At 33.7% G+C, this 14378-nt stretch overlaps 1 protein-coding gene across 1 annotated transcript; it reads left to right on the forward strand.

Annotated features, from left to right (window-relative positions):
- Positions 1-507: 507 nt before the first annotated feature.
- LOC122599860 (probable ATP-dependent DNA helicase CHR12) lies at positions 508-13535 on the forward strand. Its single transcript, XM_043772451.1, has 12 exons — positions 508-858; positions 1452-1611; positions 2540-2604; positions 2752-2937; positions 3800-3949; positions 4338-4724; positions 6036-6295; positions 6796-7011; positions 8193-8400; positions 8478-8631; positions 11115-11717; positions 12650-13535. Exons 1-12 carry the CDS (start codon positions 649-651, stop codon positions 13264-13266), a joined length of 3216 nt encoding a protein of 1071 aa, XP_043628386.1. The 5' UTR covers positions 508-648; the 3' UTR covers positions 13267-13535.
- Positions 13536-14378: the final 843 nt, after the last annotated feature.

The raw sequence follows: 14378 nt of genomic DNA on the forward strand, positions 1-14378 counted from the left end.
CCCAATTGTAGTTATCCACGAGATCTAAAGGGGCTGCTACTAATTATATCTCATGTTTAGCTTAGGCGATTTTATTTTTATTCTATGTTCTATGATGTATTTGATATATTGAGGAGTTGTCTAGATATTGGTGTTTGTATTTTGAAACTTCTAGCACCTTGCTAGTTGGTCGTTCTTATATAATATTTCATTTTTGCCGTTAAAAAAAAAACAAAAGAACCAAAAGTGTACTTGAATCTACATTGTTTATTCCGTCATATAATCATCATCATCTCATCATCGATATATCCATCTTGTGCATATCACGTGACATCAAAACAAATGATTGTTAGCGATTTGGACCAAAATCGTTGACGAGCAAATGTTTTGGACCAAAGATGTAGTTTATGAAACTCCTAGGGAGAAAAATTATAATTTCATAACCGTAGCAGGGACCAAAATTGTAATTGTAATATACTTTATTATTTAAGGATAAAGATAAAACAAACATTCGGCCCAAAGAGAAACCAGGGTTTTTTATGCCCCCTTTTCAACACCCTTCAAAAACTAAAACAAAAAATAAACAAAACAAATAAAAAATAATCAAAATTCAAAAAATTAAACAGAAGCAAACGGGGCGTGTGTGTGTTATTAAGTGTGTCTCCCGCCATGACTGAACAAGAAGTGTTGTTGGAGATTCCATACCACCAGAAGAATGAGCAAAAAGAAGAAGAAGAAGAATATGATATCGATGACACAAAAACTCTGATTTCCGCTCTTAGTTTTCTCTCTCGCAATCTCCCTCTTCCTTCTCATGTTTTCGATGCGGTTTCTTCTATATATGATACCCGATCTGACGATGATTTCGATTCCCCCAATGTTAGTTCCTTTTTTTTTTCTAGGGTTTCCAATTATTTATTTTATTTTAATTTTTTAGTTCTTTTAAATCTTATATATGATACTCGATTGTATGTATACAACTCTGAATGCGTTTATTGTGTCTATTCAATTCTCAAATATTGATGTCGTATGGCTTTTGCTGATGCCACGTCAGCAAATGCTATGCTTGATACATACATATGGTTGCTGTATTTGAAAATAGAATACAAGTCAGAATGTTTTTATTGTATTTTGTGTATCCAATCTTCAAATATTGTAATCGTATATGTATCTAATGGTTTTTGCTTAGGCGACGTCAGCGAATGTTGTAGTCGATGCGCATATAGTAGATATATCTGAAAGATGAATACACAATAGAAGCGTTTTAAGTTGGATTCATGCATACACTTAGGACAAAAGTCGAATACATTTTTTATACACTTAAATCTAAATAAAAGTGCTACTTTAGTTGTATCATAGATTTTTTCGTTGTGTAGAGGAAATGGTTTGGAATCTTGAGTTAAGATATTAGTTTAAAGCGTATCGCTAAGTATGAATGTTTGATTTTTTTTTGTTTGTTATGATGATTACAGAATAACGACATACCATCTTCGAATGGGGGAGATTTAATTGCAGACCTTGAAGATGCTTTGGTTAAGCATCGATCTAATCACATTACGGGTTCTGAGATGGCACAAGTACAGAATAATCGGTTCCAGACCCATATCCAGAGTCGCTTGACTCAACTTGAAGGTTACCCATTCCTCAGTATTAGTACCTTTTAACTATCTTTATCCATCTATGTATAACAATAACTAGTCTCAATATCCGTACGATGTACGGATTGACTATAAATTATTATACATCTATACGATTATATTTTAATTATATTAAAAATTATAATTTGGATGTGGTAAAAAAATAACTACCAAGTATCAAGTATATTCTTCATATAGTGAAATAACCATACAAACCTTATGGTGAAATAACTATATTTTCTTTAAGTTTTAAGTTCTTACTATATATAAATAAACATAAAGAATTGAATCTGGAAAATAAAAAGTAAGGGAAAAAGAATAAGGGAATTCTGAGACAATTTATCATAAAAACCGTTCTTGTCGTTAATTGAACAACTATATGAGATTATTGAATTAAAATAGTTAGGATAATAATGTATTAGCAGTTCATAAGTAATTAAAAATTTTTGGCATAATATATCATAACCGAATAGACGTCTATATAATTACTAAGAACTAAATAAATTGGTGTTTAGCTATATTAAATTGGTTGGATAAAATCGATTACAAAATTTGATGAATAAAATAATTATGATAACATTTGTAATTTTTAATATAATTGTTCAATCATATTAAGTAACTATATATATATATATATATGTTAATTAAATAGAAGTTTAATTTTTGAATATATTTGTAGAGGACACGTGTTGCTCAATTAAAGTGCCACATGTTGTTCATGTAATATATCAATCCTGTTTTAGTTTATTGGTAGATTAGTGTATAGGTGTATTAATCTAAAAAAAGTTAGTAATGTCTATGCGTCTGTAGGATAAAGATGGTTTTTTTTTTCCAGTACCAAATAGAGGGTGAAAACTTGATTGTGTTTTTTTCCTAATAATCTGCTTACTGATTTTTTTTTATCATTATCATTTTGAATTCAGAGCTGCCTACAAACAGAGGTGAGGACCTGCAGTCAAAGTGCTTGCTTGAACTCTATGGGCTTAAGGTATCTCCAGCATAGTTCTTGATATAATTAGCATGCGGCTATATTCTTGTTTTGATACTAGCTTTCAATCATGCATTAGTAGTATTGTTTAGTCAACTTTTTTCTTTTAACTCTTATGAGTTCTGACATGTGTGTTACACGTTACAGCTAGCTGAGTTGCAACGAAAAGTGAGATCAAGTGTTAGCTCAGAATACACGTTGTGCTTAAACTGTGTCTATCCAGAGAAGCAACTCTTTGATTGGGATATGATGCGCCTGCCTCGCCCTTCTTATGGCGTGGGAGATGCTTTTGCTTTTGACGATAATCATCTGAAGAAGAAACGAGATGCTGAGGTAGTTCTCTACCTTTTACCGTATCTTTTTTCTTTCATCTGTAGAAATCTTGATAGCACATCTTTGTTTTCTTTCTAGTATTTCATTAAACTAGATGTGGTGATTTTAATCCATAAATAGGTTGATTTTGGGTTATGGTTTATCTTTAACGGTTAAAATGGATAGAATAGAAAAAAAATTAGCTAAAAAGGAAATGGTTCAAAGGGTGAAAATCGTCTAAAGTGTAAGCTTAAAGAGTTAAAACCTTTTAAATCGTTTCATTTAAATTATTAGGTAAGCATAAAATCTTAGTAATTGTTCCGACACTCTAAATATGTGCAATAACTTCACTTTTTTGCACAGTATGTGTTTGGGACCTCGGGTTCATTCTAAATATACATCTTCTACTTAACCTGAAGTCCGAACCTGTTTTGGTTCTGCGATAAACATCTGTTAAACCATATCAGTGGAAATGTATGTTATGGGCTTAGGTCAAATTATCATGCCATGTTCACTAATTTACACCCGTTAGAAGAAACACTCAATTTTACAAAATCTTTTATGGTCGCTTGTTGTCTCATCTGTTTCATAAGAAACATTGTGAGTCATTTTTTCCTTTTTATCTAAATGTTTAACTTTTTGTATTTGACTTTTTTTGAAGTTTAGTGTGTGTACCTTGTGCCATACTCCTTTAGCTTTTAGTTTTTAGTCATACAGGAAGATAAATTGTAGGAAAAAAATATCAGCTTAGCTACAAGTAGCAGGTACACCAGTGTACATTGTGGTTAACCATACAATGATCATTTGTTCTGCTATAAAAAAGATTTTTTGTTTATTCATGTCATAAATATCAATGCTTATCGCACACCATGACTTGTTACAGAGACTTTCAAAGTTAGAGGAAGATGAAAAGAACAGAGTAGAAACCAGGAAGAGGAAATTTTTTGCAGAAATACTTAATGGATCTCGTGAATTGCCGTTGCAAGTAGCGGCCTCTCAGAAACGTCGAAGGCAACGCAATGATGGTGTTCATGTATGCAAACTATTCTCCTATATACATATGTTTGTGAACGTGTCGTTTATAAATGAGACTATTCGGGTTACATCTTATCTAGAAGGTGTAATGGGTAAATATAAAAAGTTAGCTTAAAAGATGACATGTCAAACAGGTTGAATGGGTCAGACCGAAATTGTATGTTTAGTTCATAAAACCTTCTATATCATTTTTTAAACTAATAAAATTATTACTGAATGATAAATTTGTTGTAATTATTTTTTGAATCACTAGCTACTTATACACTTGCTGAAAGGCACTTTTATCTGTTTTCCAGAGGGCCAACTTTTCACCTCAAGTTTCTCTTTGCTGAATGTGATTTTATTTTGCATCTTATGGTTTTTTAATATATATCTGTACCCTTTAGGCATGGCATGCAAGGCAAAGGCAACGTGCTAGTCGACAAGAAAAATTGAGGTTTCAAGCTTTGAAGTCAGATGACCAAGAAGCCTATATGAAAATGGTTGAGGAAAGTAAGAATGAACGGCTAACATTGCTTTTAGGGAAAACAAATGATCTGCTTGTCAGATTAGGAGCTGCTGTTCGACGTCAAAAAGATGCCGAGCATGATGGTATTGAACCTTTGAAGGGTCCATTAGCAAACTTACGTGATACATCTGCTACAGAGAATGTGGAATCAGTTCCTGACGAGGATGATGATTTAGTCGTGGTCGATGACAACGGAGTAAAGACATCTGATTTACTTGAAGGTCAGCGGCAATATAATTCAGCCATCCATTCGATTCAGGAAAAGGTATTATACTAAAAGATGACTGCCCAACAGTATATATATATATATATATATATTGAATTGCAAAGTATGTTGTATTAATGAAACCAAGGGCTGCCAAGGCTACCAGGTTAAGTCATGAACTCATGATTGAAAGGGGGTACAATGTTTGAAAAAGTTAAATCCAAAAAAGTTTCTAACAAGATACAAACATCATAAGTTATAATTACCCAATTTTTTCCAAGAATGAACTAAGATTCCGAGGGTTTGTTATCCTGGTAGACTAATTTTTTAACTGGTTACGACTCCTTCCTACATATACAGATATATATCGTACATACACATCTGCTTTATTCTATTACCAGAGTAGCCATAAAATAGAAAGGGTATCTTTGTAATGCTTTAACTTATGTGTTACATTTACAAATTTACTGTTACATGTATTTATTTATGTCCATTGTTGTCATTTTACACATTTTATCAAAACTTCAGCTAATCTCCTAAACACCTAAATATATCTAAAAAGCTTCAGCTACCAGCACCAGCTAGTTTTACCAAACATACCCTAAGAGTTTAGATAGATAGATTGATTCTTACTCTGGTCGTGTGATTCTATAAGGTTCAATAATCAGTTTAAGAACAGCTGCAGCAGGACCTAGTATTTTCAAATACGGATCATCACCCAATAACAACACCTTAAAGCATGTTTGGTTGTGTATGGCTTAAAAATAGTGATCTACGGATCATCACCCATTTAGAAAAGCTCAAGTTATATAATAACTGTTATATTCTATCCTCATTTTAAAGAGTTTTCACCTATGCTTTCATTGTTTATAGTGCTTCCAAGAAAGTTTTTGTTGGAAGTATGCATTATAAAAATGAAGGAAAGGAATACGTTGATAGGGAATTTTTAATACTTGTTTTAAGTTATTAAGCTACATCGATATATAAAAATGTGTTTTTGTGGATGTTTATTGATTAGCTTCTTTAGAGGGCGTTTAGGATTGCATTTTAAAGTGATTATCTGATTATTGCTTTTGTAAAACGCAAATAATCTAAAAGAGTGTTTGTGTGAAAAAGTAATTATTTACTATGAAAAAGCAGTTTTGGAGAAGCATGTACATGCATGCTTTTTCAAAACGCAGAATTAATTTTGAAAACGCAAAATATGTTTTGTGATCGCAATAACAAACACCCCCTTAATAATTAGAATTCGGAAACACCATCTTCTGCAATGTGTTATAGCTGATTATTATTTCACATAACCGGTGAACGCTCTATAATTGGCTTCACCATAATTACTACAGAATACTCACTATAATTTAAATCCTACAGGTAACTGAGCAGCCTTCACTTCTTCAAGGCGGCGAACTAAGAAACTATCAGATAGAAGGGCTCCAGTGGATGGTGTCTTTATCCAATAACAATCTCAATGGAATATTGGCCGATGAAATGGGATTGGGGAAGACAATTCAAACTATCTCTTTGATAGCATATCTTATGGAAAACAAGGGGGTGACTGGACCCCATTTAATTGTGGCCCCAAAAGCTGTGCTACCAAATTGGATTAATGAATTTTCAACATGGGTTCCTAGGTATGATGGGTGACTTTGACCCATTATTTTTTGAAAGGGTCAATTTGTTTCATGTTTTTTCCCCCTTAAATAGGGCAGAATGGGCGATAAAAAAGAAGTTTACTTAAATGGGAGGCATGCCAAATAGGTTGAAATGTCCCAAAGTCTATCTGAAGCTAAAACCTCTTATCAAAATCATTTATCCAAAGATTGAGAGTATTACTATAACACTACTATAATATGCCTTTGTAGTCATAGTTACCACATTAAGTGTTCATAGAAAGTTTTTAATTTAAAAGGGCAAAATTTTTTTGGGTCTACCAACCTGACGAGGTCCTTTTAAACTCATGCTAAGAATGACCTAATTTTAACACAAGCCTGTTTTGACTTGCTACTCAATGGCCCTACATGGCTACATGTCCATATTGCCACTTCTAATAGGAAGTGTTTGTGTACGTACATTTTAATTCAATTGGGTTTTCAATATGATAATTCCATACTGATTTCATTGCTTTTATCAGTATTTCTGCTTATCTGTATGATGGGCGTCAAGATGAGAGAAAAGCAATGAGAGAAGAGTTATTAGAAGGAAAATTTAATGTGCTCATCACTCATTATGATCTTATAATGAGAGACAAATCATTCCTGAAGAAAATTCCTTGGTACTACATGGTTGTGGATGAAGGACATCGGTTGAAGAACTCAGAATCTGTGCTTGCAAAGACTCTTGTTTCCGGGTATGTTGCGTTAATATACTCCCATGGCTGTTACCCACTAGGGCTGGCAATTTTGACTTAATTCCTTGTGAATGGGTCAGATTGGGTTGTTTTTTGTTTATAATTTGTCAAACATAGTTTAAAACAGTTAAATTTTGGTCAAAAGTTGCTCAACATGTTAGCTTAAAACAGGTAAATTTGATCAAAAGTCACTCGACGTGTGTTTTTATTGTGTAAAACTAGTAAAACCTCCGACGTCTTTTTTATATTAAACAAGTTGGTTTACTATTGAGCATCTTCATTATGACTAAACGTCTATTATAATGAATGGTACCCTACCAAAGTTGTTAAAAGCTCAAGCGCATCATATCGAATAATGTGAGAACAAATATATACAAATCAAAAAACATTATAGCACCCAGAATCAGTTAGGTTTAAGTTAAGTTTTATTTTATAAATATCGCATAGTTCAATTCCGCCTTATGGCCTCATACATAAGCTAAAGAAAGTGAAAAGCAAGTCGAGAAACCTTGGTTGGGGAACAAAGATTCGAACCCCCGCCTATTTCATTTAAGGTAGCACTGTGCCGGGACCCACCAAATCATTTTTTTATTATTATTAATTGATTTTGGCTATAAAATTGTCTATTTAACATCTTTGAAAGTTTACAGATAGTATGTAAATAAATAAAAAGTAATATTTATAAATGGTTTACTGTTCACTTGACATTGAACCAGGTAGCTTGGCTAGCTTTTAAATAGCGTCTACGTTCTCATAATTTTTTTGTTTCCATAAATAAAATGGGTTATACATATAGATAAAGTAGCTATACTTGTTATGATTTTTTTCTATTATATTTGGATGTTTTTTATATTTTGGGTACATATTATGTCTGTATACGACTCATAGTTAGCTGTAACATCATTTGTAATGAAGTGTTGTTATTTGCACCAATGTAGTTATTGTTATATGCTATGTTGGTATATGGCATATGGTAAGACATCATATCAATGTTATTAAAGTGTCTTTGTTAGTTTGTTTGTGTTAATGTAAATATCAATTTTACGATCAGTTCTTGTGGTAGCGTGCGGGTAGATATTCTTCATTGAATACATATGTTTCTGATTCCTAATAAAAAAAAATTTGTTTAGTATATGAGCAAATAACAACAAAACTCTAACTAATCAAGCAATCTATTGCAGCTACCAAATTCGGAGGAGACTTCTGTTAACTGGCACTCCAATACAGAATACTTTACAAGAACTGTGGTCCCTGCTTAATTTTCTTCTTCCAACCATTTTTAATTCAGTTGAGAATTTTGAGGAGTGGTTTAATGCACCATTTGCGGATAAATGCGATGTTACTATAACAGATGAAGAAGAGCTGTTGATCATTCGTCGCCTACACCAGGTAGGGCTTTTTTGGGTCATGTATACTCTTTTTTGCCATGATCTGTTTTAACTGAATTTTTATGCTAAAATATTTAGGTTATACGGCCATTTATATTGAGAAGAAAGAAAGATGAGGTGGAAAAGGACCTTCCAGTGAAAACACAGACCATACTAAAATGTGACATGTCAGCATGGCAGAAAGTATACTACCAGCAAGTTACTGATGTTGGAAGGGTCGGATTGGATACTGGTTAGTCACTTTTACCCCTTAAATGTGTAATATATTGTCAGTAAACGTAGTTTATGAACATGACAAGCTCTTTGGGTGAAGGACAAAATCTGATTCTTCTTTCGGAAGCGTTTTAATCTTGCATTTCAGTTTTGGGTATAAATGATGTGCATAATCCAAAAGCTATATGCTTTGGTATGATAATGCGACAACTTTTGAAGTTGTAATGGCAAGTGTTCGATGTATCTATGTATGCATACATTTTGTGTGTGTGTGTGCAAAATTAATCAAGCTTGATCTTTTGTAGGAAAAGCAATATTAAGAAATTGACATCTGGGTCATGATTAAATAATGCATTCTCAGATATTATTTGTAGCGCCCTAAGTTCAATGTAAAAAAGCAAGTAACGGGCCTAATCTTTTGTTTTTTAAAGGGAACTGTACACACACATCACCAGATACACTAGAACCCATAGCCTTTTGGTCAAGGATCACCTTGAATATTGCAACTTGTAACCAGTAATTTAATTAAAAACAAATCTACTAATTTCTTTAAATTTGATTTCATTGTTAGGTGATTGCATTTCTACTAATTTCTTAATTATGATGACAATTCGAGATGCAATAGTACAAATAACTTTTCTATAGCCGTGTAACCAGTCTGCCAAAAGTTGTATACAAAACCTTAAATTTGTCCCTGTATGTGCAATAGCTTAGAATGTTCTTGGAGTTAGTTGTATGCAGAATTTGGCTTAAATTGAGTAATCTGATCAAACCTAGGCTCCAGTTTGATATGTTTGAAACTTATTCATTCAGTTTGATTAGTGTTTTTTACGAGTTATCCAGCAATTTTGGCGAAATTAAGGCCTGTAGGTTAATAGTATTTTGGGATTAGTGGGTTCCTAAATCTAATTTTTAAGGACTTGAATTTGAAACGTTTGTCCTATTTTATTTTGTTTACTTAAATCTGAACATTAGGTTTTTTCCTGGCCTCCATTTCCAGTTCCTTTCCAGCCTTTCAATCCAACGAATAGTGTAGGTCGATTTTGCTCATTTGGCCATGGCAAGTAATTAGGCCTGTTCGGATTAAAAAAAGCTACCTGAGTGTACTGGTTTGATAAGCATATTAAGGTTTTAATAGATAGAAACGAACTGCACTTGCCTGCCTGAGTATGGTTGAGTGTAGCGACAGAGAGGTGCAAATCAGAAAATGTGAGGGCGCGTTTGGTTGCAGAAAATACCCCTCTATTTTTCATTTTTGTTTTCCAAGAAAACATGAAAACCAGAAAACGCGTTCTAATCATTGTTTTCTAAGAATGTTTTCCTAGAAAACAAAAATCAATGTTTTCCACTTTTTAATAGAAAACTTGAAAACATCTTTTTCTTGTTTTCCATTTTCATTTTCCATTTCACCCCTCCCCCTCCCCCCCACATCTGTAACATGTTTTTTAGTTTTCTAATTAGAACGCGTTTTCAAAATTTTAATTTGTTTTTTAGAAAATAAAAAACCCCTTTCATTTTCTAAAAAATTAGAAAATGAAAAACTTGAAATATTTTATACTCGCAAAAGGGCCCTGAGTGTGCTTGAAATATTTTGCACTGTCAGAATGTTTAACACAGTTTATTGCATAGATAGGCTGTTTCCATATGGCTTGTTAGACTGCTTCTTTGTATATGCTAGGATCTTTATCATGTACCTTTATACTTGTTGTCCATTGACATTTGACAACCTTCAACCTCTTTTGATATGGCTTCTATGGCTATACAAAAGAGGTTGTGTATCCGCTAAGTATCGTCAGAAATGGGCCGAGTCCCCTTTTCCTTTTTCGATTGGCATTCTATTCGTTTAATCAGCTTCTCTAGTTGCTTGGCTTATCAAGGAATGTGGTGGTTGTTATAAGGGGTAAAGATGCTATACAGCTTGAAGAAAAGTAATCATTCTGGCCGTCAGAATAGACTAAACTGAACCACCACCAAATGTCTAGTGGCAACTAGACTTGTTTCCTCATAAAGGGTCTCAGGTTCGAGTTCTACCCTGAGCATATTTGAGGGTGGCCACTGGTATTTAATTTCCATCTATGGTGGGACAGGGTGAGATTTACCTTCAAGATCTCTGGGTGATGGAGGTTTCGATTCGAGGATTTAAATATGGGATCTATTTTATGACGAGGCTCTCTAGGGTAGACCCGCTTAAGACAACGTATATAGTATGCTAGAGCTCCCAATATTCGTGAATAATTCACACTTAAAAAAAAAGGTATAAACTGGGCCTTGGTCACTCTTTTTGAAACTTGTCCTAATAGCGCTGTTTGGTGTGGTAGTGTTGTTAACTCATAACTCAGCCTAGGCAGCGGGGTATTGTCTTAACTGGGATAATTGATATATACCGGACTTAACATTAAGAAAAAATTGTGTTATGTTTCTTGGCTGTTCATTCTATTTCTAAATTACATGATTACTAAAATGATTAAATTTTGTTAAAACTAACAGCAATTCTATTTGCAGGAACGGGTAAATCCAAAAGTTTACAGAACCTGACAATGCAGCTCAGAAAATGTTGTAACCATCCTTATCTATTTACGGGTGATTATAACATATGGCGAAAAGAAGAAATTGTCAGAGCATCAGGAAAATTTGAGCTTCTTGACCGTTTATTGCCTAAACTTCATAGAGCTGGGCATAGAGTTCTACTTTTCTCTCAAATGACTAAACTCATGGACATTCTTGATGTGTATCTCCAACTTCATGGATTTAAATATCTTAGGCTTGATGGATCAACAAAAACCGAAGAAAGAGGCACTTTGCTAAAGCAATTTAATGCGCCTGACTCTCCTTACTTCCTGTTTTCTTTAAGTACTCGTGCCGGAGGTCTTGGTCTCAATTTACAGACAGCTGATACTGTGATTATATTTGATAGTGACTGGAATCCACAGATGGATCAACAAGCAGAGGATCGTGCACATCGTATTGGTCAAAAAAAGGAAGTGAAGGTGTTTGTTTTGGTCAGTGTCGGCTCAATTGAAGAGGTGATATTGGAACGCGCAAAACAGAAAATGGGCATTGATGCTAAAGTGATACAGGCTGGAATGTTCAATACAACTTCCACACGTTAGTCTTCTTTCAAACTAACATCTATTAATTATCCCATTTAATATATAATAAAATTGTTTATTAACGTGCTAAATGATAATCTTTAACTCATATATTCTATTAGAGTTTTATTGGTTAATAATTATGTGACATCTTATATCAATGATACTTTAGCTATGATTTAAATGGTTTGGAAGGTTTTCTGTGTGAATAATAAATATGTTTGGGAAAACCTTCATGTAGTTGGCCTGTTTACATTTTGAGTATATTTGGCAAAGAGATTATTTTAGCTTCAGCTTGTTGATAAAAAGCAATAAGAAAGTTTAAGCTTCTAGCTTCATTTGGTTAGTCATCTGTTTAGAGCTTATTTATAAAAATAAGATTCTAGAGAGTAAGCTACTAGAGTACTAGGAGTAGGTTTTAGAGCTATTCTCATGTTCATTAATTTAACAAAACAGACAAATTTTTTTGTTCGTGTTTGTTCATTTAACTAAACAACAAGCATGAACGAACTTCCCACCGAATGGTTTATGAACTGTTCCTTGAATGTTCGTTCAGTTCGTTTATAGCCCCAATATAATAATAGGTGCATGTTTAACTAACTTGTTGTCCCTTATTGTTAATCACGTTTTTAAGTGAATTGAGATGAGGCTAACATTAGAGGTGGCAAGACGAGTTTGGTCAAATCAGGTTACTTTTGCCGTCTGAATGCGTTGTTTTGTGATAACAATAACAATCTTTCTACATGTGTTATATATATTTTTGATTACAACGATTTTGGAGGTTGTATGTATCAAAGTTCGACTGTAGTCTTTTCAACCCATTTTGGTCTCCTTTTAGTTTACTCTACGAGTTCACATGTTTAAAATAAAACATGAATCAAATCACCCATTTATATGTAATTGTCATAGTTGCTAAAAGTAGTAATTGATGTTTGTTTACTTTTGCAGCTCAAGATAGGAAAGAGGCGCTGAAGGAGGTAATGCGCAAGGGTTCAAGTTCCCTTGGAACAGATACACCAAGTGAGAGAGAAATTAATCGTCTAACAGCCCGGTCAGAAGAAGAGTTCTGGCTTTTCGAGAAGATGGATGAGGAAAGAAGGCAAAAAGAGAGGTACAGATCTCGCCTTATGGAAGATCATGAGGTACCTGAGTGGGCTTTTACTAAACCTGACAATCCAAAAGACATGAGGGGTAAAGGGTTTGACTATGAAACTGCAAATATATCTGGAAAAAGACGTAGGAAAGAGGTAGTGTATGCTGATACAATCAGCGATGTGCAATATATGAAGGTTGCTGAACAAGGTGAGCATAGCTCGAAATCTCATCCGGGTAAAACAAGAAGGGAACAACCCGCAACTCCTAACAACCTTAACGTTGTAGAAAATGATGTAGTGGAGGTAGTAAGCGTAAATGAGGGAACAACCCCACGTAGGTCAGGGTCAACGTTAAAAAGGCCAAGGTCCCCAATGAGCGAGCATCTTGGAATGGATAATGGAAGCAGTGATAGTGGAGAGCTGCCGTCATGGAAGACACAGAAAAAGCGATCAATCCTTCGTTTTGTCTAATTTCTGGTTTATTCGACTTGACTGTTTGTGATACAATATGCCAATATGGTCCAGTAGGCAGTAGGTTTACATTGTTAGGCCATTGACAGGTTATAAGTTGGATGGCCACCCTCTCATGAAAGTCCAGTTTGTGCTTGCTATTTATATGGATTTTATTTTATCACTATCACCTGTTAAGTATATAGAGTACTCGTAGTTCTGTATAATACCTGATCACTGTTCGTTTGACACCTGCATGAATGGATATGGTCGTATATTTTCATGCTTCACAGCTGAAGTCATCTACACATGTAAAGATGATGTCACCTTTTGAGTTTGAACTATGCTGCGTTGTGGCAATGGTTGTCTTTACCTAGAGATAAAAGATGTTGGTTTTAGAAGGACCTTCGGCCTTAGAAGGTTAGTATCAAATAATGGACCAATTTAACGGAGTTTGTTAAATAATTGGGAATAAGTATTATAGTATTATACTATTATTAACTTTTGTTTTTGAGCGACTAATTTGAATACCCTGCGTACCGTTGCGGCGTTGCAGTCATCGTGTTGTTGGTTTTTTTTTTATAACTTAAAATTTAAACCATTGACCTCTCAATTATCAAAATTGCCAGAGAATCACTTCAACTAACTAAGATTCATAATAAGAGAGAATCACACTAATAACCAAATTTCATTTTCAAAAATATACAATTTTAATTAGAGTTTTTGGATTTTAAAAAAAAAACCAAGAAAATCGCAAGAAAAAAATTAAAAATCGCAATCATAAAACAATATTCACAATAGGAAAGCCAAAATCGCAATAATATGTTAAAAAATGCAATTCAATATCAAAATCACAATGAAAAGCACAAAATCATAATGAAAAAAAAATACAAAATCGCAATGAGAGTATAAAATCGCAATGAAAAAGCCAAAATCAAAATGAAAAAGTAAAAATCGCCACATTGATTTTTTCATTGCGATTTTGTACTTTCTCGTTACGATTTTGTACATTCTCATTCCGATTTTGGCTTTCTGGTTGCGATCTTGTACTTTCTCATTGTGATTTTGCACATTCTCGTCTCATTTTTGTACTTTTTCTTAGCATTTCTTCACTTTCCTATTGCGATTAAATA

The sequence above is a fragment of the Erigeron canadensis genome, chromosome 5 (assembly GCF_010389155.1).
Source record: "Erigeron canadensis isolate Cc75 chromosome 5, C_canadensis_v1, whole genome shotgun sequence".
Lineage (NCBI taxonomy): Eukaryota > Viridiplantae > Streptophyta > Magnoliopsida > Asterales > Asteraceae > Erigeron > Erigeron canadensis.

Bases quoted from the DNA above. Each gene is read 5' to 3' on its own strand.
- LOC122599860 (XM_043772451.1), top strand. From the start codon at position 649: ATGACTGAACAAGAAGTGTTGTTGGAGATTCCATACCACCAGAAGAAT. The intron at 3,950-4,337 runs GTATGCAAACTA...TGTACCCTTTAG, and splicing joins AACGCAATGATGGTGTTCAT to GCATGGCATGCAAGGCAAAG. The intron at 11,718-12,649 runs GTTAGTCTTCTT...TTACTTTTGCAG, and splicing joins GTTCAATACAACTTCCACAC to CTCAAGATAGGAAAGAGGCG.